The following is a 26076-nucleotide window of genomic DNA, read 5'->3' on the forward strand; positions in this document are numbered from 1 at the left end:
TCTTATCGTAGTATAACATACGTGAACACAGTGCGCATCGTCTAATCTGTTAATTCGGTTTCCAAGTGAATGTGTTATCAGGTTACAGAGCCCGGAAAAATGTGTTTTGTTGCTTAAGTATTTAAATTTTTGAACTTGATCGGCTGAAGTATAAAAAACTGTTTTTTTTTTTCTACGCAGCTTAGAAACTTATCCAAGAGCTAACAGGGGGTAGCAATTCACTCTATTTGCTTTGGAAGACCTTTATAAAACAAAGGAATCTGTAAGTCACCACTCCTAGTTGGTACTATTAGAACTGAGGACTGATCATGATATTTTTCATTGTTTGAAGAGCATCAATGGTTTATCTGATTCAGTTGTAACTCGACATTCTGTAATGACTGTTTCTTTTATTTATGGCCATCGGAGCCAAAACCCCGGAATTACTTTCATTAATAGTCTGTCTATGATAAGAGTAAATTACAACACAATTTACGCTTTGTTATTCAGCTTAATTCTTTCTGTTAGCTTAAAGAAAAATAAATTGGCTAAACTTCAGAATACCCCGCAACTCATTTACATGTGTCGGGAGGCTTTGAAGATCGAGGCATAACACAATAGACGCTATTTTTATTCAATGACATGTAAATAAGTTGCGGGGTATTCTGAAGTTGCTCCAATAAATTTTTATACTGTGAAAAATTTAAATAAGAAACCCAATAATCAATGCCATCCATTGGATTTGAAAGACAGTTCTCCAACACAGAGTCATAAGCACCTTCTTAGGGTGATATGACCTAGCAACTCTGATAATAGGACTGCAGTCCTATTCTTTTGTCACCTTTTTGCTGATTGATTCCAAGATAAAATTGTAAAATTACTAGGTATGCTTTGTTGCCGGCACAAAGTTTAAATGTTCCTCCTTTGTGTTGTCCATTAATGTTACTTTTAAAAACCTGGATTTCCTCTTTTTTCAGCCATTACTAAGATTAAGGAAATGGCCACACATTTCATTGGAGAGGTACTCAGTAAACCAGACTTCACTTTCAGATGCCAGGTTTGATCCGTATAATTTTAATTATCCTCTTTATTATCATCATTAAACCTATTATTATCATTATTATTGTTATCTTCTTGATATCATTATATCTCTCCTCATGAATTAAATAACTGCTCTATAACATGGATTGAAAGCATTTGGTTTATTATCTGCTATATGAGTTGCTGGTGAGTAAACTGTGGATGACTTCCAATAAAGTAAAGTACTTTGTGCAGGTATAATCACATGATTCAAATTGGAGTGTAGTATAAATATACACATTGAACATTGAATTTTCTAAAATTTACCAGTTCTCAAAAATTTATTCCAAATAGCACAGGAAAACTCGTGTGATTACTTACCAATAATGTAAATTAAAAATTGCTGAGTTACCCCATAAAAGTAGCAAAATAATTTCCAGCTGGTGCTGGTCAAGTTGTTCAGTCAAACCAATTGTTTGCTGGGACACCAATGTTTGGCCAGATAAATGTCTATTGTATCGGATCTCAATAAATCCTTGTTCCTCCCCCCTCTAGTATATTTTTCTGGCATTTTCTCTCCTCTGCTAATATTGCACTGTTGACCATTTGCTCCACTTTACTAATGTTCCTACATCTAGGCAGTTTGGAAAGCTGCAAAACTTTAGAATAAAAGTTTATCAACAAATGCTTTTCATCCAGCCAATTTATTCTTGTTTTTCTCATTACCATGTTCCCAACAATGGCATAGCTCCATTTTCTGTATATAAACACACACACACAACCCACAATTCCTCTACTCACTCTGATGAAGGGCTACCACTCCAAATGTCAGCTTTGAAACTCTTAACAGTGGCCAATTTATTTTATCAACTCAGTTGATAATAACAAATTACCTTGCTATACTCTCCCACTGACACAGCACCACAGTCTTCAGAAACTTACCCTCTAAACCTACTACACCAAACTACACCGAACTACACCTGCTACACTTACTGCACCAAACTACACTAGACTACACATACTGCACCAAACTACCCTTACTTCTCAAACTATTTGATTTTATGATAAATGTTATAGTTTTTCCTTAGATAGTGTAAAACCTTGTTTCATATTTGTGATGGTAATCATGGATCTAGTATAATTATAATCTGATCAAGATTCCTCAAAAAAGAGTTATGCAATTTTGGAGTAAATTAGATATATTCATCTCAAAGTTTCTAGGAACTACAAAGGTCACAAATTCACCGCCACAAGTGGAGGCTTTCTTGAAAGATATGGTAATACACCCCTGACATGTTAAACTGATTAGCTCTTTGATTAGAATTCAACCAACTCATCCCCAGGGACCAACTTGCTCATGCATAAAATCACTTCAATAAGCTAATTACAGATTTAGACTTGTTTCAGTTTAGTTTTGATGTTTTTGGCAGCTGGTAATTACCATCACATTCAAACATTTAGATGCTATGGACGCTTTCCAACACCTTTGGGACACTTATTACACTGCAGAATTCTATATTTCTTCAGTAGGAAAGCTTTTATTTTATTTACATGTAACACTTTTGTGTTGTTTTGTTTGTTGTGTTACATAATTTGGCCAAAGAATCAAAGCAATTGTTCGGGGATTTAGATCTCAGCATCTAAGTGTTCATATGTAATGGTATGCCAGTTGCTGAACACTTTGGTTTGGTAATATCTGTGAATATTATTTATGAAATGGATATGAGAAGGATCTTTGCCAGAATAAACACTATTTCAAGGGAAATAGAAAAGTAATTTTACATGTGGGTGGGTTGGTGTGGGCAAGTTAGTTCATGGGTGATTTGACTGTTAATTTCACTCACATTTTACAAGCTAATCAAATTACTGGGCTAGACTGTAACATGAATTGTGTTAAATTTAGTACTTGGATCAAACTTAAGACCTTGTTATTTACAGACAGCTGATGATCACATGTTGGATCCCAAAGCTGTAATGTTCAACATGTCAACATATTGTTATACAAGCTAAATTGTTAAAAATGGTTTCATAATTGATTCTTTTATGGGTCGGTCTTTCAATACTTTTTCACTCCTAATCTCTTTAAAGAATTATATCACACACATGCCCATCGATTTTCTCATGATAATTAATGATGATGTGATGGGAAGACTACAGCTAGCAAGACACATGTCTAATTTTACATTTATGCACCTGCAACTTTTAAGAAAAGAATGGTAATGCCAATTTTTTAATATTTAATTGCAATCAGCATATCAAGGTTCACCTTGTTCAAAGTTACCTTTAAACTCCCTTCACATGTTGCTGTTTTGTTTATATTCAACAAGTATTTGCAGAAGGTTAGGAGAGTATCATTGTACAATATTCACTGAGTGTAAGGTGAATAATTGTTTTAGTACAATTGCCTGTAAATGCATTTGAAATCTCTGGTAAATGTTTGTTTTGATGTTGAACCCATTCTGTTTCAATTGTTTTGATTACTCATATTGAAATAGAGTCAGTTCCCACTAGGATTTGATAGGTTCATTAAATTCACTTGGCAAAAACTTCATGTCTTTATTTTAAAAAGTGTTACTCCAAAATTAATTACTAGCATCGTTTGTGCACTTCCTCTGTAACACTGACAAAACCTGAGGTAGCCATTTTGAAATTTATTGCTCCTGCTATAATCACCTAAAAGAAGATATGATGCAATCCTCTACCAATCAGAGGGTGTACATCTCTATAATCACTGGAGCGATTATAGTAATATTAATTATGTTAAGTGGTTGAGGCAAAATTGCTAAACTCAAAACTGCATTGTAACTGAAGTTTTAAAACAATCAGTGAAGTATGTTCAGAACCATCTTAAAGACATTACATTGTTGCAGAATTAAGGTGGCACTGAGACCACAACACACCTATATTTTGAACTTTGCAGAAACAATCAAATTCAATATGTTAATGTCAACATTAGGGGCTCACACATACCTGGGTTTATGTACCTGTAACATTTATGTTTGGGAGCAGAACATGTGGTTTATTTATCACATGCATGAATATAAATTTGGCAAGGGCTGCAAACTTTTCATGCATAAATAAATCTGTGATTGCTAAATGTTGCTGTTATTGAAATTCATCTTTGTAGGCAAGGACAGTAGGTCTTAAGGCAGGAGGGCAGATGCCATATTGTGAACTATGTATTTCCAGGACTCGTGTCTGGACAAAGCAAAAGATATCCAGAGTAAGAGAACAGAGTTTAGAATTTATTTATCATAATATTGTATAAATTTTATCTAGAGAATTTAAACCAGTCCTCAAATCCAATCTCAATTTTTTAAAGTCTATCTACTTTGTCAGAATTTGTGCTGCAAACTTGCTTATTTGAATTATATCACACAATGCTCAGAAGATCATAGTTAGGTTCTCTATAGAGGTGTCCTCTTGGATATCTTAGAAATCATTTTCTAGATGTGCTTCAACTTTTTCTTTGGTTATATTTTTGTAGGTTAGAGAGCATTCCCGTCAAATCAGTAGAATATCATTCACTACTCAAGATCCAGATGACAAAACAGTATTTGGCTATGTGTGCAGACCAGTTAACCCCCTTGAAAACAATAATGAGCTTTATGCTTTTAAGTCCGAAGAAGTAAGTAAAACCAAAAAGGGCCTTGTGATAACTTAGCTGAATTATTAGGAATTCATATAGCCTTTTTATTTATGGATGAGTTTAGACTAGGAATCTTGTCTTCTTTAAAGAAAAACAATATGCAAGACCAGGCTTTGAACTTTGTAGGGGTTCTTTCATCAGAACCAATTAAGGTTGCCCGGTGATTAAGATGTCAGATAGAGAGATCTCAAGTTGTGAAAGTAAATGGATTTGTTTCAAGGATTGCAGAGTGGTAGCATATATGATCTTAGAATGGAGTCATGTTTGACAGACAACCCCTTGGAAATAAGTTTGATTTGATCCCTGGGACGTCCTTGGCGCGGTTCTGTCTCTACAGGAATTAGTATCAATCTGTTTGGTACTCAGGCTGCGTTAAAATCGCAAAATAACTCCTTTTCACCGTAGCGGTGAAGGTTTTAAACTTTAAGAAAAAAAGGCTGTGAATTGACCAGAATACCTACAGACACTGTAATTTCAGAAGTATAAAGAAATTTTTTATGACATCATTACATTTGAACCCCAAAAAGTTATCTTCCTTTGCCAAAGTTCTACGGAAGGAAAGGTATTCCAGGTGACACCCAGATCAGACAGACATATTTCAGCAAACGCATAAACATTTGAGAATGAAGGGTTCATACGTTCTTAGTTACACATTTCTCTTTGATGATTTAGGATGATTACAAAGGTAAAATATTACAAATGTTGTTTGGTGCAGTTTTACCCCTTGTCTTGGAGGTGAAATTTTTTTCTTCAGACAAAAACCCTTCATTTATTATACAGATTACAACTTTAAGACTCTCAAGTGCAAGTCTCGATGAGTTGCGAGCTTTTAATATATTGCATAACATTTTTGCTCTTCAGGCCGAGGTTATCATTAAAACCTTGAGGAAATATATAAGACCTACGACTAATATCATGACAGAGGCGGCCGGATCATTAGATGGTATGTACTACTGAGCCAAAGTGCCCCATGTACGTTATTTGATAGCTAGCCAGATTAGTTTTGTTCTACATAAATGACCTATTGATTTCCTTGTCGCCGGTGTCTTTTTTCGGGCGCGCACCTCTTCGATATCAGCTCACTCTTGTGCAGGATTGTCATTAGTTACAAAGTGCTTATCATCTCCATCATAACCTTCATCATTGTTATTTTTTATCCATCTTGTCAATCTAATCAGACACAATCCTTTATGTGACTTAAGGGCACGTGCATAACGGAGGCATCTAAACACTTACATGAAGGTGCTCTGTTTAAGAACGGTCTGAGTACACGCAGATAAACATCCAGTTTGTAACGAGCAAAATACAGCTACTGGCAAAATACTTTTTATTTTTGTTAAGTATTGATATGTTTCTTAACTACTGCTAAAATAAATTTGAAGAATAGAGAAAATGTACAACAAAGAGCTGTAAGGAACTAATCCAAGTGGAGACCCACTCTTACAAGGCTGAACAACACAAATGAGATGTGCTTAAAAAAAAAGCACACAATTGGGACTCTGCCTATAGGCTTGACTAGAACTATACATTTTTACTTGAAGTGAAAATTTTACTTAAGGTTGTAAAGCGATAGAGGGTGTAGAAGGATGTAGGAGTGGTTTTTTTAGGTGAAAGTTTATCACAAATGAAATGGTGAAGGTAAAGTCTGTACTCAAGGGAAGTAGCCCACTTAGCGGGAGCTTAGTCCAGTTTCCTTAACGTGAAGTGACTAGCAGCATCACTTCACCCCCGTGATGGGATGCTAGCTCAAGGCAAGGTTACCCCCCAGAATTTTATCAAGCTTCCCTGACAATATGCTGGCACCCATTTACAACATGTATACTACTCCTGGGTGAAGAGAGGCTCTATAAGAATAAAGTGTTTTGCCTAAGATTACAACGCATTAGGCTAGGGGCCCGTTTCTTGAAATTTCAGCCAATTAAACGGGCCTGAAGCCATATTTCAAAATCAAAAGTAAGAGAATAGAGAAGCAAACTGTGATGCCCAAACCAGTCCACTTTGTTTTTGTAGCTGATAGTTTTATTGTATGATTCTGAAAACTTTTGAAACTTCCATCGTGAATGAAAACAGAACAGCGGTATGGGCCCGTTGACATGTGGTTACCGAGAAACGGGCCACAGGTCTCAAACCCAGACCTCTTCTCCCAGAGTCCAGCACACTAACCTTATAAGTGTTATTCCTCAGTAAATTATGGGTATATCATAGTTTAAGATTAATGTTTTATCCTCTTAGTGTGAAAATAAGGGATAAATAATGGCCTTTGGGAAGAAGAAACTTTTCTGTTCAAAAAGAAGTATCCATTTCAGATGATCATAATTTCTTTTAATGATTTCTTTGGACAGAAGAATCTAAGGAACATGTACAACCTGCCACACATTTAACTTCTCACCGATCACCAACCTCTAAAGATGAAGTGAAGCAGTTACAGCAAGGAGCACATAGAAATAATGGATCTGTGGTAACAGCCAAATATGTCTCGGATAGAAAGTCAAGTGAAATTGAAGAAGCTATGGAAGTGGATATGGAAAAGGAAATGTCTTCCAAAGACCCTTCAGAAAAGCCGTATTCACACTCACATGCATCTGCATTGCCCAGAAATGATTTGGCAGTTAACAATGGAACTGGTTGGTACTCAATATATTTTTGTTAATTTTTGGAATTAATTAAATGTATATTCAATGCTGATTTGTTACCATAGTCAAACCTGTATTAGGGGCTGGTTTTCAAAGTCTCAAAATTCTTGAACATTGTAATTTTCATCTTTTTTAAGCAATTATGGTCACCCTTTACTTGAGTCCCAATGGCCTGTTTGTATTGCTTCCTACCTGTATTGAATGGTTGCTCAAAATGGGACCACTTGAATAAAAGCAAGAATAATTTTTCAAGGAAAATTTAACCCATGTTTATCTCTGCTGAAACAATTAGTAGTATTTTGAGCAAGTTTTTGTAGAATTAGTGGTCAGTTGTAGAATGAAATGGAGTTTTATACAATACCCTTTTTCTGTGGAACCTGTATCAAGTGGTCAACCTGTATTAAGTGGTCACCCTGCTATTCCCTGTGGGTGACTGTTTAATACAGGTTCCACTGTATTATGCACTTCTGCTCTAGAATATTTAATGGGAGTGCATGTACTGTAGTAATGCTGGTGACTGATCCCCCATATAAGGAAGCATCAAGAGATGTCTCGAAGTCATCTTCAGAATTAATCTACTTACCACAGACTTCATTTAGTTAAGCAGTTTTAAATTGTGAATTGCAGCCATCAGGCCGCTTATTTATCACAAGATGCAAAGACACAGAAGGTGATTTAGTTTTCAGTGCATTTGGGCTTATATGTTTCTCCCCTACTCAGCTTAATTTAATTTCCCTTTGATACTCTTAAGTCAAAGGATATAGGGGGGACCTGGCACAATACTTTTTATTTTTATTAGGTATTGGTATGTATGTTAGCTGCTTCTGAAATAGATTTGAAGAGTAGAAAAAATGCACAACATGGAGAGTTTTTTAGGAACTAATCCAAATGGGGACCTACTCTTACAGGGCTGAACAACAAAAATGAGATGTACATAAACACATCTGGGGCTCTGCCTTAAGGCTTGACCAAACCTGTACTTTTTTCCACGTTATTATAAGTGAAAATTTTTTGAAAGCTTATGAAGGGAGAGAGGGTGTAGGAGAAAGTAGGAGTGCCTTTTTTATGTGAAAGTTTATTACAACTGTAAGATTAAAGGTAAATACTGTGCTCAAGCCAAGTAGCCCACTTAGCAGGAGCTTATTCCAGTTTCCTTAGCGTGAAGTGACTAGCGGCATCACTTCTCCCCTCCCCCTGGGATGGGATGCTAGCCCAAGGCAAGGTTACCCCTCAACCCCCCCCCCCCCCAGAACATTATCAGGCTTCCCTGATAATATACTGGTACCCATTTACAACATGCCTTATACCATATCTTAAAATCAAAAGTTCAAAAATGGGGAACCAGGTTTTGACACCCTAACCAGTCCACTTGGTTACTTTAGCTGATAGTTTTTTTTATATAATTCTCAAAACATGTGAAACTCCCATCTTCAATGAAAACAGAAGAGCTTTATGGGCCTGTTTACTTGTAGTTACTGAGACCCTCGAGAAATAGGCTCTAGATCTCCAACCCAGACCTGTACACACCAGAGTCCAGCACACTTACCACTAGACTGCCATGTCTTCCACTATCACAACTTCAATAAAGACAGTGTTGTAGACAGTTTGCAACTGGTTAAGCATTATTTTGCTAGCGACCAGTAATTCTTGTAATAGTTAAATTTTTGCTGCAGGTGACAGTGGCATTGTGTCAGTTGAAAACCATTATGGAATGGAGGTTGGATCTATGGTAGAGATTCCTATGGCAGATGGTGTTACAAAATATGGTGTCATTCGCTGGATGGGAAATATACCACAAGTGAAGGAAAAGGTGGTAGCAGGTCTAGAATTGGTGAGTAAGATTTATCAGGCTCAGCCAGAGTAAAAACATTGTGGTAAACCATAGATTTTATTTTGTAGCACTTTATTTATTATTATATCACCAACATTTATTCTGTACTTTCTTTCCTTGAAGGAAGTGAAGGAGTCTGCATGTTCAGATGGGACTTTTAATAAAGAAAGACTTTTCACCTGCCCAGCAGGAAGAGGTTTATTTGTTTTACTGGAGCATTGCCGACCAGATTCCCGCTTTGCTAACTCACCAACCACTGATGTCTGTTTAAATGCTGAAAAAGGTAAGCAAGCCAGGCTGAACAACACAAATGAGATGTGCACAACCAGAAAAAAAAAAAAAAATCCGGGCCTTTGCTTTTAGGCTTGACTAGACCTATACATTTTTCCAAGTTATTTTAAGTGAAAATTTTGTAAAGCTTGTAAAGCGGGAGAAGTTGTAGTAAGATGCAGGAGAGCCTTTTTTCATTGAAATTGTATCACAACTGTAAGGTTCAAGGTGAAGTCTGTACACAAGCCAAGTGGCCCACCCAGGATGTGCAGTACACTTCTGAGAAATCACCTTAAGTGTTATTCCTGGTTAAGTTACGGGTATGTCGTAGCACAAGATCACCAAATCTAAAGATGAAGTGAAGCAGTTAGAGCAAGGAGCACATAGAAATAATGGATCTGTGGTAACAGCCAAATTTGTCTCAGATAGAAAGTCAATGGAAAAGAATTCAACTAGTGAATAAAAGTATATATTTTCCACTTCCGGCTTGGCACAGGTTCCTCATTTTGCTCTTAAACTAACAAAAAATTGAAGACGGATTTCTCCTCTTGTAAACAGACAGGCGACTTAAGGAGGAAAATGAACGAGGAGGAAACGTTCACAGGCTGGTGAGAGAACTGGAGGAACAGGTGACGCATTTGCAAGCAGAACTACGAGAGAAAGAGTTGAGAGAGACCAGCTTACATGAACAGCTGAAGAAAAAAGAACAACTTGAAGAAACTTCAAGGAAACAATCGGCTGAGATAGAGCAGCAGCTGACAAACCTGCGTGGACAAGCACAGGAGAGTAAGGAACAAATGCGAGATGTAACCCAGCAAATGACGATTGTCCAAGGGCAGCTACAAGAAAAAAATGAAGAAACTGCTAATTTACAGAATCAAGCTACTGCCCTAAGGCAACAACTGGAGGAAAAAGACCAGGAAATGAATGAATTGGAAACAACTCTGTCCACAGCTCAGGATGAGTTACGTGAACATCAACGACAACTGAGAGATGTAACTCAGCAAATGACGATTGTCCGAGGGCAGCTACAAGAAAAAAATGAAGAAACTGCTAATTTACAAAATCAAGCTACTGCCCTAAGGCAACAACTGGAGGAAAAAGACCAGGAAATGAATGAATTGGAAACAACTCTGTCTACAGCTCAGGATGAGTTACGTGAACATCAACGACAACTGAGAGATGTAACTCAGCAAATGACGATTGTCCGAGGGCAGCTACAAGAAAAAAATGAAGAAACTGCTAATTTACAGAATCAAACTACTGCCCTAAGGCAACAACTGAAGGAAAAAGACCAGCAAATGAATGAATTGGAAACAACTCTGTCTACAGGTCAGGATGAGTTAGGTGAATATCAACGACAACAGTCTCCTGATTGGGTTATTTCACGGGATCACATTCAGCTAACAGGTAGATTTCTCGGCGAAGGAGGCTGGGCAAGAGTTGTCGAAGGCAAATATTGTGGTTGTTCGGTTGCGGTGAAACAGATGCATAAGTTGATTCTCTCTCCTTACAACCGCAATTTATTTGAGCGAGAAATGGATATTGCATCGAAATGCCGCCACCCTTGCTTGCTGCAGTTCATCGGAGCTACAAATGACGAAGGGAATCCATTGTTTGTAACAGAGCTGATGGAAACAAGTTTACGCGCTCTGTTGGAACAGAGAGCTCTTTCTGAGGCTGAAATGTCTTTTATTTCCCTGGATGTAGCTCGGGCGCTAAACTACCTTCACCAAAAGCAACCATCTCCCATTGTTCACCGCGACATCAGCAGTGCAAATGTGCTACTTTGGCGACAGGGTGAACATTGGCGAGGCAAAGTGTCAGATTATGGAACTGCCAACTTTATGCAGCAAACCATGACAGTTGCTCCTGGTGCCATCATATACAGTGCTCCTGAAGCACTTACTAAAAATCAAACTGTCAAGGTTAGCTGTAATTTGTTTATTGTATATATGCGTGCATTTCACGTGCACGTAAGTTTATGAATTGACTTAAACTTAAGGTAACGGACATTAATATTTATCTTGTAAATATTACTAGTAGGTCAGGATTTTTTATTTGTTGACATAAAATAGACAGTATGCGTAATTGGCAGGCCGAATTGGTATTCTATTGTACTCATGTATATTAGCCTAACTAGTCGGATCTTTGAGGTAAGGTTTTTATTGTTCCTAGGACATACTGACAATGCTAGTTGGGCTAATCTACTTGAATACAAAGGAATACTAATCGAGTCTGCCATGGGGTCTATATAGTCAAGTGTTATCGCTTATCTCGAGATAGAAATGGATCGAGACAATTTCACTCATTCGACGTAAGAAACTAGTGCAGTGCTGTATTTCCTCTCATTTTCGTCCTTTATCTTGTTCAGGTTGATGTGTACAGTTTTGGTGTCCTCTTCTGTTAGATGTGCATCCGGGAATTGCCAGATCCAATGAGGCGTGATCGGCAAGTCGTCATGGTTAAAAACAAATTGAATCGAGCCCTTATCCGGGGATGTTTGCAATCAGAGCCCGAGGCGAGACCAAGCATACAGGAGATCATTGATGAACTTGAGGAACCTGTTTAAAACAGGTTTGGTCGGTTTTGCTTTTAACATAATTAACGTAATTCTGTTATTACCAATGTAATTGTAATGTTGCGTATGCTACTGAAGGACATCTCTGGTGTATCCCCCCCTCCCAACCTGGAAATCATAAGACATGATTAGATTGATTAATTTCAAAAATCAACTTCATTATTCAGAATGGGAGAAAGGCATGAAATTTCAAAGGAATGGAAAATGATAGGTAGGGTTGTCCTGTTAGTGTTTTGCAGAAAGAGTTTACGAACAAATAAGTTTTATGATTTCTTTTTTAGCTCAGTTCTGCAAAATGCCCTCCCACCTTGATTTAAATCTTAAGCGAAGACCCTCGTATGTTTGGCAAGGTTTGAAATTAGGGGATGTTATTTTATTTTCCCAAGTACTAGCTGAACCATTTTTTGGCACGTGCTTGAATCTGAATGGCGTGCGATCGGTTTGATTCCTATCATGCACTTTTAAGGTCATTCGTAATATTGCATTGGACATCCTTACTGAGCATGATTTTACACCCGACCGCTGCGCGCAGATTAAAAAATGGTGGCTCTTTTCTTTGTGCTCGGTACTCACCAGAGAGGTAAATTGTCACTTTCTCCAAACGAGGAGGTTGATCTATCATTTTTTCTCTACCTTGGTGTTGGGCACTTATTATCTTTCCGTAAAATAAATATAAACGAATTCTCTTCGAAGGAAAAGGAATTCAATTTTGGAAACGCGAACGTAGTAGGATCCGGTAATTATAATTTTCTATGTATTTTGGCAATCATATAGGACCTGTATTTTTTATTTCAAAATTTACATTCCTTCAAGGTAAACAACCAATGGTTAAAGTTTGACAAAAATCTCAGTGCAGGTTCTTTTTCAGAGGTCTGATCTTAGGATCACACTCCAGGTGCTTCGAAAATAGAAAATTCACACAGAAATAAGCTTTAATGCGTTTCATTCCGATAACATATTGGTCACATGGTACTTTTTTTAGCAAAAGAAGTCCACAGAAAAAAATAAATAGAAATGTTAACGAGGGAGTTTATGGTAATGTTCTCTTTATTGTGTAGCAAACCGTGCAAAGTATCGATAAATTTCTCCTGTGAGAACTATGTTTACTCCTCGTTCTAAAATTACAACCTACGTGATCACCACATCCTGTCACTTTCTCAGCCGGGAAAAAAAGTGTATGGTCTACATTCATTTAATTACCTAGCTGTTAAACTATGAAATTCCCTATTTGATGGCCTGAGAGCTTGCGAGGATTTTTATGAATTTGAGAGGAAAATTCTTAGTTTTGTCAATTTTAACATTTAAAATCACAAGCATGTATTTTTATATCTGTTGTAAATTGCATCGTATTTAATAGTATTTTACATTTTACTAATGTATTATTTGGAAGGCATGTAAATTTTATAATGTTATTAGAATTTGTATTCTCATTGTATTTTGCTATATTAAACAGGAAGACATAAGCTTAGTAGCTACACTCAAATTCGCGTAACAATTTCAGGTCGATTGAAGTGTTTCATTCAGAAATGGGTGTTACCGCTGGATTCTGTGCATAGAAGGCTCGATTTATTCCTTTGGGTATTCACTTCGAGGGTCACGTAGAACCACCGAAAGCGGTGGAGTCAGTCGTTCTGGGAAAAGTGAGATCTTTTGGAGGAAGACTCAAAGGAATGAAATAATAGCGCAATAAAGCGACCTCGAGCGGCAGCGTCTACAAGTGTATCCTTTTTGTTTTCACGTGTCAATGAACTCCAAATAATCTTTGAAAACATTTTATGCCTTCAGGTTTTTTCGCTCAATGTTTTTCAAGTTTGACTTTTATTTATTAAAACAGAGCATTTTAAGAGCTTTAAAAGGAGATCTTGAACGAGCATAGTTGATCATTGTAGGCCGAAGTTGGTATTTTACTTCTTGTTATTGGCGTTTTAATTTGTGCACAGCCGTCTTTTACCGGTGTCACAGCGGATTTGGACCCCCCCGGTCCAAATCCACTAGCGGATATGGACCCCCCTTCGTAGATTTGGACCACCCTACCAAACTTTCCTTTTAAGCATCCTTTGTATCATATTTGGTAACTAATTCTATTTGCAAGCTTTTTTGTCGATGTTCTTTTCAATCACAACACAACATTTCCTCAATAAAAGTAAACAAAAAAAACCTAGCGATTTCGTTCCAATTCTACCGCATTCGTTATAGCGAGTCATACAGTAAACGCAAGAATTAGATGTGAACAAACTACTCCATTCGAACTATTGAAATTGTTAAAATAAATCTTTGCTTCTTCTGATGCGAATCAACATTGGTACGAAACGTCATAACAATAGTGGAGACTATTGCGTCCAGTCACAAAAATAACTCAGTCTGATTTTCCAAAATAATAACAAACAGTTTGTGAAGAAGAACGAAGAAACTACTCATATTACAAGTCGTTCGTAAAGCCTGTGATAAGTAAAAATGTTTCTATTCTGAACTATTGGAACTCTAAGCTTATTTTTAGATGCAAATCAACATTAATGTCAACGTCCTAACAAATGTGGAGACTATTACATCGAACTCAATCTTATTTTCTAATTTTAACGATCATTAACTGTTGAGGGATGCGAAATAACACCTTAACAATTACGAAGACGTCTAGAGTCTGGCAATCTGCAGACAATGCAGAGCCACTCGCCCTCCGGGGCAGTCTTAAATCCCTCGCAGCTCATGTGTAACCTTTCTTCGCACAACTCGCACTGTACCATGTCGTCCCAACACTCTGGCATTGAACAATGACAAAATAAATAAGTGTCACAAGTTTGTCTCTTATTGAATCTAGCGGTGTTCGACTATCGCGGAAAAGGTTCAAAAACGACCTCACTCCAGACATTAAACTAAATTCTTGCCCATTTTCCCTTGGTCAAAAGAAACATCCGACGGGATGCCAGTTCGTATACATTAACGATACGCATGTTTTGAGTTAAAAACATACTTAATTACGCACTGGAAGGTAAAATATCATCCATTTTTACTAAAACGTTAAGGATGATGTTTTCACTCAGTTTTGTTGGGGGTCCAAATCCGCGGAGGGGGGTCCAAATCCGCTGGGACACCGGCGCGTGAGAAGCATGAATTCTGAAGAATGACTGCAGACATTTTATGCATTCAAGTTTTTTTCGCCAAATGTTTTCAATTTTGATTTGCGAAAAATAAAAAAGGGAATTTTGCGAGCTCTACAGAGAGACCTTTGAACGAGGTGTGTGTGAAACGTGTTTGCAAGTCGTGCATTCTCGAACATTCCGATAATCGCGTGCTAGATCACAGTCGAAATTTACAAAAGTCTTATCTAAGCAAATATATAGCTTCGAGTCTGACAGCTCTTAATACATTTTAGCGAATCTGAAATTCATCAGATCCCCTTGAAAGCAATTGCTGAAGGAAGTGTTTGTGGGACGGGTGCGCTCGCGCGCCGTTTTTGTCGGCTGTGACTAAAAGTGGGACGGGGACGTGGGACTCGGGGACACGCGGGGACTCGGGGACGTGATAAACAAACAACGCCTAACATTTGCGCTGAATTTGTAGAGTATAATTATCGGTGGTCTCGTAAAAGCTATTTTATGCTGAAGAGCTTGTTAGTAGTAGCCGATGGTTTTCAGCGTCCATGGTTCGGCCGGACATTTTTGCTTGCTTATTTGACCGTGAGATCTCTGGGTACAGAATAGTTTCAACGCAGGGGGTCTTGAAACATCCTTGCCTTATCCTTGCTAAAAAAGAATAAGGAAGAAAACACAGTTACTAACCAGGAAAGTCCTCCATGGCTGCTTACGATGTTTAAAACCCCCTGCGTTGAAACTATTCTGTACCCAGAGTTCTCACGGTCAAACAGGCAAGAAAACATATCCGGCCGAACCATGGACGCTGGAAATCATCGGCTACTACTGACAAGCTCGGGTGACGCTGTATCGGAGGCGTTCGTCGAGGGTCGAACACACAAGTTTATAGTACAGCGATTAAATTCAAAATAGGTTATGTAAGCTTCAGCACTTGTTCCCACGAAAAGTTCAAACCTGAGATGTACAAGATCGTCCAGAACAAAGGAGCCTTGAGGTCCTGCAGTAATTTCTTGATTTTGTTTTGAGTATTTTGTGGTTGTCATAAAATAACTACTGTGATATATTTCTTTTGAACAATTTTCACGGGATTTTTACCCGTGAGCGGACACATAAAATAGCATGACACCGTTACTATTTTCTTCCAGTATCAATCATTAAAAGAAGAAATATCACTTAATGCGTGATCGTGTAGTTTATACCGATTCCCGAAATCCTAGATTCATGAAAACAAGCCATGAAACCACACTGCTCTGTTTTTGTTTAGTCACACGTGGCTCACAGATAAAGATATACCAAAAATTTTTCAGTATGTTTGAGCTATTTACTAGGTTATCAATGCGCCAATAAGCCTAACAGTAACGTTTGAATTTTAGACGGTAACTTCGTCTCTTAAAAAGTAAATTATGGGAAAGATTCTCCTTGCAGCGTTGAGTCCGTTGAGAGAAGTTCAATGTTTTTTTACTTACGTAATACGAAAAATTTGTCAACACTGAAACGTCAAATGATTCGTGAAATAACGAAGGGGAATTTCAGGAATTGTATACACCCTACGTTTATGGGGAATTCTGAAGTAAATGGATGTAAATGACCTACCCGATTTTGTTTCCTCAATATGCGAAAAGTTCGATGGATTCCTCCACTAAAATACCTAAAAAAATTAAAACAGTTTCGCGGGTTATGCAAAAATCGAATGCTACTGGTACGTTTTATTATATTTCAAACTCTGTTTTCAAAAGGAATTATCATCTTTGTTGATGTGTGGAGGCAATGCCGAGTTTCATTGCTTAGATGGTAAACGGTAAACGGTTTGCCGAAAAATTGGATCGGTACATTACCACCATTGTGTTCAAAGACGGGAGACGCTGCAAATGCATAATTTGAAAAAGTATTTCGGTATACTAGATTACGCACTTAGAGTGTTTTCCAATTGCTTTCCTTTGTATGAAATACCTTTAAATATTTCAACACTTTTCCGCCCGGTGCATTGCGTAAGTTTTTACAAAATTGCCTTCAAAAGATCGAGTCTCTACAGGGCCCACACTGAATTGATAAAAGCAAAAATTCAGTTATAAATAAAAGAAACTGCCCACCATTTTTCGACAACCTCTTGTGATTTAAGTCCTTTGAGTGCAAGGCCTTCTTTACAAAGCATGTGGAACTACTAAGAAGAAAACTCTCGAGCATATCCTCGAACTTATCTCTTTCCATCGAAATAACCCACGAAGTACTGGTTTTCAACGGAACAATTTTCAAGGTTTTCCTCAAGGAAGTCAATCTCCGATTTGTTTAAAGAAGATTGATTGGTCGCCGCCATCATTACGCATTCTAGTGTCTTATTCAAAAATTGCCATCAGTTTTTAGATGTCATCCTTTCACGGGCTTTCGCAATATTCGCAGGTTTCATTATTTCACCAACGACCAAAATTACCGTGTACTCTTACCTTCGACGAACGCCTTCGATGTAAAGTCACCCGAAAAGCTCTCCAGCATATTACACCTTCCTCGAGACCACCGAAATTATACTTTACAAATTCAGGTGTTGTTTGTTTATCACATGCCCGAGTCCCCGCGCTTCCCTGAGTTCCCGCGTCCTACGTCCCACGTCCCACGTCTCCGAGTCCCCGAGTCCCGAGTCCCGAGTCCCGCGTCCCACGTCCCGAGTCCCAGTCCTACTTCCTCGTTCTACTTTTAGTCACAGCCGTTTTTGTCAATTAACTCCAAACTTCTGTTGTTTACATTTAAGCTATTGTTTTTGTCTGATGTATTTCATTGCTGTAAACGCTAACGAACTGCTCCAAAGGCTGAAAGGTAGACGACAAAATTCAATTCTTGCCATTGCCGTTCGCATACGCGAGGCGGTTTACCTAACTTGTGTTAAATTATAGAGGCATGGTGTCTTTCAAATTCGGCGTTCGTTGCTGTTTGGTTAAGAAATTAAAAGCAAAATTTTGCGGAATTGAAGTTATTTTTTGTTTTTGGACAATAAACACAAGAAATTGCCACACATGTCATCAAAGGGCGTTCCGATTTCTATAGCGGTCTTACATCTCCGAGTGAAATCCGACAAGAACCTAAACAATAGCATGAATATTTGAATACTTAACGAACTACGAAGCGTGGGTACACACTTAAATCGACGTGAAGTTGTAATGCGTGTTTAGCTAAAGTTTATGAATGTATTTACATATCGTCATTTCTTGTGTTTATTGTCCAAACCGCCGCCTGGTTAGCTCAATTGGGAGAGCGCCGGACTGCTGTGCGGGAGGTCGAGAGTTCAATACCGGCCGGACCAACACTCAGGGTCTTAAAATTAACTGAGAAGAATATGCTTCCTTTCTCAACATCAAGAAATGGTTAGATATTCTAGTCTTCTCGGATAGGGACGAATAAATGGAGGTCCCGTCTCCTGCAGGGTTAGGGGTAGGAGACGTTAATTTCCCACGCACGAGATTACTGTGTGATGGATGTCCTCCCTTGGGGTGGGATGGGGGGGAAAAGGTGAGGTCGTTACATGGACTAAAGCGGCTGCCAGAGGCGCCTGATTATGCTGACGTCCGATCTCAACCTTAGTAAAAATTGTAAGCGCATTGAGATTCTTAAATGCGTATTAAAGAACGTTCATTATTATTATTATTATTATTATCGTGTGACTGGTTCTTGCGTCAGCGTGTATTCATCGAGTTATGAAGCGAGCAGGTAGTTTGGAGAGTGCAAAAAATGAGTAACGTTTGCTTGAGGCACAGTCAAGAACGACTTTATCTTCTTGAGTGCTCTCCAAACTTACTAAGGGCTTTATAATTCTATGAACGCATAACCCTACATAAACCAATGGTTTAATAAATTCACGCTGGTATTATTTCGATTTATAATAGTCTTTTAGGGTTAGACTTAAATATAGACAATCGGGATAAAATAGCGAGTAAAGTTCTGCTGTTGCATACGCTGTTTAGATCGCTGTATCAACTTTGTGAAGGCGTTATTCCCCATGAGCGAAGGGAGACGTTACACTTTATTTCATTTAACTTATGTGATTAGTCAATGTCATTGAGTTTTCTCTCCAAGTTTAAGGTGCAAATAAATGCGTTTAATTTCAAAGATCAAAAAAAATTCTCAAATTCCACGATTGAGAGGCCCGTAACTTTGTCATAGACCTAACTTCTGAGCCTTCTTCTCTTATGGCGAGAGTGAACTCTTTACCTTTGAACACGTCCATATTAAAAGATAAAACATCTGTATCCCGCTTCAAAGACTTGTCAGTTCCAGTAAAAATTCCCCACCCCACCCTGGCAAGGTTCAAACTCTTAACCCCCGGGCACGGACGAAATACAAGGATCGTAATTGTCCGGCGAAACGTGGTCAAGTGACAGGCTGTGTTAAAAGGGTGTTTAACATTCAAGAAATTCGCAGAAAGCGAAGTCTTCTATCAAATCGTTGACTTTCTCGTACTTTATACATGCTCTAAATATATAATTGATCGGAAAGGCAAACATTTCAACGTTAGGTTGCCGAAACTGCAAACGGTTGCCCAAACGCCAAAAGTTGCTCCGAAATTGCTGAGCACAATCGGAACAGGCCAACAGATAACTTAAATATGACTCGAACCATTTTCCATTTTTCTCGGGATTTCGGGTTAGCGTATTGTGCTGTATAAGGGCCTGTTTACATGGAGGTGGGGGACCTCAGGTAGGTGAGGTAACCCGCCTAGGTGGGGTAACCCGCCTGTCCATATAATTTCGCAATTTTTGATCACGTTTAGATGGGGTGACCCGCCTAGGCGGGTTACCCGGTCTGCCAGGTAGGGTAACCTTGTCAGCCGGGGTGACAATTTGCCATGTAAACGTGTCAAGGTGGGGTAACCCGCCTAGCCGGGGTCGCATTCATGGCAAAAAGCTCAAAAGCGACACATGTATCTTTTAAATTTTTGTACATTTCCTTGCCGTGTCATGGCAGAAATCACCAGAAACCGCAACGGACACACAAGGAGTGTAAAATGTTCACATTTCAGAATATTTATCATTGTAAATCGACCATATTTGGTTTCCCAAACTTTTCCGTGTAACGTATTAAGTCAACGGTTCCTTGCGAAGTCAAACACTGCGTAACACAACGCGTGACGCTTTCATGAATAAATACATATGTGTCCGAGAATTAACTTTCGTCTTTTTCGAGATGTGAACCTGGGACGCCTCTGCTCAAACTCCTTAATTTCAAGCGCAACAACAACCTCAAGAAACCTCACCCCAGCACCCCGGGGTTGTAAGATTGCATGTGAATGCGTTTTATTTTTCGACCACGGCTAAGCGGGTTACCTCACCTACCTGGGGTCCCCCACCTCCATGTAAACAGGCCCTCACAGTGGGAAACCAGGAAAGACTCGTTGAAGGCACCCAGCTCTCCGTGGCTTGAAACCCAAAATGTGTGTAAAACAAGCTTGAATATACGACAAATGAAAATTCTTTGGAAAGTGAAAATAGTATGATATATTTGTGACCCGATTTGAAAATTTGAAAGCAATGGTGATGCTGCAGAAGAAAGATAAATCTCTGCTGTGACGCGCTGGTTCTGCAATCCGCCTACGAGTGGGGTGGTCTTTGGCTTTGACTCGGTCGAACACAATCTTTTATTAATTGCAATTTTCAAAATGAACTTTCTTTTAACGATTAGTTGACGTAATGGTGTAGAATTATCTAAAGGTATTGATTAGAAATCGAAATCAGGTACGGATCACATAAAACCATTATCACAAGGAATAAGAAAAGGCACGTGCGAATTGTAGACCCAACTTTCTCTTTAGAAGATGACGTAATGTTAAGGTTGTAATAGCTCATACCTAATCTTCATAAGAACGATGCAAGGAAATTCCTAGAAAGATGGCGTTGTTCCTCCCTTTTCATTGCGATCAATGCATGATTTGTTTACAGAGAAGGTGAAGTTATCGTCCCTTTATACTCGGCACGAATGGAAGAGCTCAGAATTAAGTATATTCTTCTACGTGATCATGTCGGACACGCAGTTGAAAAAGACATGTTGTCCCTCGGCCTTACGACAAGGTCTTCACCAGAGCAAGTTTTGCGAGGTGGGTTATTAGAAGGTGTTCCTGAGGCTGAACAGCCTACAGACTCAACTGAAGTAGCTGTTGTTGGAATTGAACGTAAATCATTACGTCTTGAATGTCCTACGGAGGATGTGGCTCGACTATCTGAGGGAGAAACCAACTTGCTTTTAGCAATTACTTCAGCTGAAGGAAGATACCAAACTTATATGGATAGGAAACGTTTAGCATTTGGCCGACAATTGTCACACGGAAGGGCTGTTTTCGTCGAAGTGAAAGGAGCCTCACGGATTTTACCTGGTATTGTTTGGTACAAAGGTGTATTACCACCCTGTCTGGGAACTTGGTTTGGAGTTGAACTCTTCGTAAGTACTCGTGCATTAGTTAAGTCGTGTTGTTGGATGTAACAATTTACATCATGTAAATTTCGTTCAGACAGCAACACAACTGAATTACCATGCATGTTACACCGAGTTAAGCTTGCTTTTACATCTCGTGAGTATTTTTTCAATCTCTTCAATGCCCATCTTCGTAGGAGACTCTTAAGACTGAAGGGATATCTAAATGATTCATTCAATAGTATGTAATGGTAAAACTTGCTCTTCAGACAGTCATGTGCAAGTTGTTATCTCTAATTAAGAATAATGTCATGTTTACCGATAAGATTTTATAATCCTGCTCTCTTGGTAGTATGGTGTACATGTATGTTGTACACTGGATGCTGAACAGTTAGTATGGGATAAAATTTTTTCATTGATTGTGATGGGAACCATAGTGATGATAACGATGATGATATTGGTGAAAGTCATAATGATGGTTAATGATGACAGTTATCTTCAATATTAATGATTACAATCTGTGGTTTAACATATCTAGAGACATCCAGGGTCAGGAACATGCGATGGAACATTTAGAGGCAAGCAATACTTTATCTGTGAGCCAGATTCTGGGGTTTTTGTTGGACTGGACAAATTGACAGCTAGAGAAGTTGAAGATGACTTGAAATCTTCAAAAATTACAAAAAAAGATGAGCATATTCAGGCCAAACTTAAATCAAGTCTTAAGGAGTACTGTCATTTTGGAAGGGAAAACAAGTGCAAAGGTCATTTCAAGGAATTGATGGAGTGCTTAAGATTGATGAAAGAGTTGTGACATTTATTATGGATTCTCCAGCCAGAGGAACTGTGCGACATATTGGAGAGGAGGTTGATTCAATTGGAAATGTTTACATAATTGTAGGACTAGAACTGGTAGGTAATCATAATTTTTAACTTAATTGTACATGTATTTTTGGATGTAGAGTACCACTCCAAAGTAAGTTGACAGTCTTGACTCAAAACTATTGAGAATCCAGGATCAAGAATCGAGGCTTGAGTATCAAGAATAAGGAGTGAGACGCTTGAGCAACCTCTTGAGGATCTTGATCTGCAATTTTGAGGAAACTATGTCATTAATTCTTGAACACACAACAATACTGAAGGACAAAGTGCTTGACACGTGGCTTCATGATACAGAAGCAGCTTGCTTGTATGCAAATATTTTCATTTTGAACAGGGCAGGAGGTTGAATCAAGCTACTCTCTAGCTTTTCTTAACAGAATGGGATCACATGAATGTTCATAAAAATTAATTTTAAAAAATTGAACTTTGGGTGCCAGAAGTGACATCAGTTTTTCTTGGTTTTGGAATCATCCACAAATCTACAACAGACTGGTAAAAATTTAAACAAACAATCCCACGGAAACTGTGATTTGTTGCATATGGTAATATTGTGTTACTTCTTGTAAGTGATAGTTTGAGATAAAAGGGGATAATCTATGGCTGAAATTAAAATTAAGTATTAATATTAAAAATAGTTTTAAATCAAAGATGTGTAGATAAATTGCAATCAATTTATAGAATGAAATTAACCACTTAGTTAGTCATTGTATTTCAACTTCCTTTCCTCTATCAGGATGAAAGAGTGGGATCTGGTGATGGCAGAAGATCCGGCTCTCAAAAGTTTGTTCGCAAGAGAGATTATGCAGCATTTGTACCATTGAAAACTGTCATACCAGAGAAGGACTTTGATGGTAATCCTGGAAAAGCTGCAAGACAAGAAGCTCAGGGAAACCGGGAGCAAATTCGTGAAGATAAAATGTATGCAAGATCAATGAGCTGTGTTAATATACCATCAGGTAGACAAATTATTTGATATCTCAGTTGTTTTATAAAATTTTTTATTCACCTGGTCAAGTACACCATGCATAATGAAGCAGAGAACCATAATCTGTGAACTGATATCTCTTAACAGTTAATGGCTTGAACCTGGGGGTAACATGTAATAATGTAGTTTGATCACCGAGGTGAGTGTAGTCCTGAGAAGTACTTTTGTCGGTAGTGGTGACTGACATTTCGACAATCTGAGCGGAAGTCATCATCACAGTCAAATGATTAGTTGTTGTGAGTCGAATGTTCTAAGTCCGGTCCCTATAAACTGATTGGTCAGTTTTGTTGTAAAGCTGGGTCTTTATGTTCGGTTTGATCGTAATTTTAACGTCTTGAATGAGTCATTTGTATGGTGCTGGTAGTGGTTGACACCTGTTGAGGGGAGTCTGTTCTTAAAGTTAGTAAACCAGCTTTCCAGAGTTAGTCGTTGAAAGCAGTTGGTGCTGTAAGTTAGGCATTGCGCTGAGTCCCAGTTAGAAGTGTGATTTGTAAGTTGGTGATGTTCAGCAATGTGATTGTCACATTGCCTTTCCTGGTCGTTCGCTTTTGTTAAGTCAGTCTTGTTGTGAGGTTTCTGCCGGTTTCTCTGATGTAGGAGGCGTGGCAGTCGGAGCAATTTATGTTATAAACCACTCCTTGTCTGTTCCTCGGTTCGTCTTTGTCTTTGACGTTTGTCAGTAACTGACAGTGTAGTGATGGGTTTGTGGGTGACGTGGATATTCTGGGGTTGTCTTATAAATAAGAAGCTGGGAATTGCATTTCATGGTGAATTGTTAGCTTTGATATATTTTATAACATTTTCTGGTCTTTAGGCCGAGGTTATCGTTAAAATCTTGAATGCAGCTTCGGAAGTTGTGACTATTAAAGATGCGGAATTATAAAAGGAACGCCCAAACAACTTTTCTTAAGAGACAAACAGTATTGAACTATTGAATATATCAGGTGTATGTTGTTGCAACTAGGTGCCCCATGTGTCATACATGGGGCACTTAGTGTTATTTAAAAGCTAGGTAGGCTTTATGAATTTTTTTCGTTTGCAAGAATGCTGATTTGGTTTTTGGTTGCACGCTTCATTTTGTAGGCTTTCAAATGCACCTCTTCCTTATCGGCTTGCTCTCTGTAGGGTTATCATTTATCATCACAGAAAACAAAAAAAATACATCGTTTTAGAGGTGCGTTTTTGGTGAACTAAACAAGACACTTCAAAATTCAAGAGTACCTATGTCAAGTTATAGCAAACCTTCTTCAAGCACTATCGATGACTGTAACATTTTCTCATTTCAAGACATGTTCTGATCATGGCCCCACGAGAGTTCAACTTGTGAACAAGAATAGAATTTTCACTTCCGGCCAGGCACAGTGTCTAAAATTTACAGTAAATTGTAGATTTCTCATCTTATGAACAGACCGGCGACTGACGGAGAAAGAGGAGCAAGAGGGAAATGATCACAGGCTGGTGAGAGAACTGAAGGAGCAAGTGACACATTTGCAAGCAGAAGTACGAGAGAAAGAGTTGAGAGATACCAGCGTATATGAACAGCTGAGGAAAAAAGAACTACTTGAAGAAACTTTAAGGAAACAATTAGCTGAGACGGAGCAACAGCTGACAAACCTGCGTGGAAAAATACAAGAGAGAAATGAACAACTGAGAGGTGTAACCCAGCAAATGATGACTTTCCAGGGGAAGCTACAAGAGAAAAAATAAGAGACTGCTAATTTACAGAATCAAGCTACTGTCTTGAGGCAACAACTAGAGGAAAAAGACCAGGAAATGAATGAATTGGAAGCAACTCTGTCCACAGCTCAGGATGAGTTGCGTGAATATCAACGACAACAGTCCCCTGAGTGGGTCATTTCACGGGATCACATTAATTTTGTTAATACCGTTAGAAGGTCAGGGCTTTGTATTGTGTTGACATAAAATAGACTGTATGCATAAATAGCAGGCCGGATTGGTATTCTACTGTACTCATGTATATTAGCCCAACTAGTGTCATCTTTGAGTTAGGTTTTTTTGATCCTGAGACATACTGACAATGGTAGTTGGGCTAATCTACTTGAATACAAAGGAATACTAATCGAGTTTGCCATGGGGTTTATATAATCAAGTATTGTCGCTTATCTCGAGGTAGATATGGATTGAGACATTTTGACTTATCCGACATAAGAAACTTTAGTGTAGTGTTGTGTTTTCCTCTCATTTTCGTCCTTTATCTTGTTCAGGTTGATGTGTACAGTTTTGGTGTCCTCCTCTGTGAGATGTGCATCCGGGAATTGCCTGATCCAATGAGGCGTGATCGGCAAGTCGTCATGGTTAAAAACAAATTGAATCGAGCCCTTATCCGGAAATGTTTGCAATTAGAGCCTGAAGCGAGACCAAGCATACAGGAGATCATTGATGAACTTGAGGAACCTGTTTAAAACAGGTTTGGTTGATTTTGCTTTTAGTAGAATTAACGTAATTCTGCAATTACCAATGTAATTGTAATGGCACATATGTTACGGAGTGACGCCTCTTGTGTATTTCCCCCCTGAAAAAAATGAGACATGATTAGATTGATTAATTTCCGAGGGAATGGAAAGTGATAAGTGTATCGTCAACTAAAAGCGTTTACAACGCGGGAGGTTGTCATTTTAGAGTTATGCAAATAGAGTTTATGAACAAATAAGTTTTATGATTTCTTTTGTAGCTCAGTTCTCAAAAACGCCCTCACCTAGATTTACATTTTAAACGAAGACCCTTGTCGTATTTTTGGTAAGGTTTG

General features: G+C 38.4%; 1 protein-coding gene and 1 pseudogene across 4 annotated transcripts; both read left to right on the forward strand.

Annotated features, from left to right (window-relative positions):
• LOC131795411 (probable serine/threonine-protein kinase drkD) lies at positions 1-25738 on the forward strand. Of its 4 annotated transcripts, XM_066163028.1 has the most exons (13): positions 1-81; positions 181-262; positions 957-1036; positions 2214-2276; positions 4127-4222; positions 4487-4627; positions 5510-5591; positions 6991-7272; positions 8955-9112; positions 9236-9395; positions 9941-10150; positions 10373-11310; positions 25535-25738. In XM_066163028.1, the coding sequence occupies exons 3-13, from the start codon at positions 977-979 to the stop codon at positions 25730-25732; spliced, it is 2388 nt and encodes a 795-aa protein (XP_066019125.1). In that variant the 5' UTR covers positions 1-81; positions 181-262; positions 957-976; the 3' UTR covers positions 25733-25738. The 4 variants fall into 4 exon arrangements, with proteins under 4 accessions (XP_066019125.1, XP_066019122.1, XP_066019124.1 ...); XM_066163025.1 differs by having other exon boundaries at positions 9941-11310; XM_066163027.1 differs by lacking the exon at positions 25535-25738 and adding an exon at positions 11757-13381 and having other exon boundaries at positions 9941-11310.
• On the forward strand, positions 21011-25016 carry LOC131796696 (ubiquitin carboxyl-terminal hydrolase CYLD-like; annotated as a pseudogene).
• Positions 25739-26076: the final 338 nt, after the last annotated feature.

The sequence above is a fragment of the Pocillopora verrucosa genome, chromosome 3, assembly GCF_036669915.1.
Source record: "Pocillopora verrucosa isolate sample1 chromosome 3, ASM3666991v2, whole genome shotgun sequence".
Classification (NCBI taxonomy): Eukaryota; Metazoa; Cnidaria; class Anthozoa; order Scleractinia; family Pocilloporidae; genus Pocillopora; species Pocillopora verrucosa.

Excerpts from the sequence above, each read along its gene's own strand:
- LOC131795411 (XM_066163025.1), top strand. The coding sequence starts at position 977 with ATGGCCACACATTTCATTGGAGAGGTACTCAGTAAACCAGACTTCACT. Across the intron at positions 1,037-2,213 it reads ACTTCACTTTCAGATGCCAG|TTTCTAGGAACTACAAAGGT; the intron begins GTTTGATCCGTA and ends TTCATCTCAAAG. Across the intron at positions 11,311-25,534 it reads CTAAAAATCAAACTGTCAAG|GTTGATGTGTACAGTTTTGG; the intron begins GTTAGCTGTAAT and ends TATCTTGTTCAG.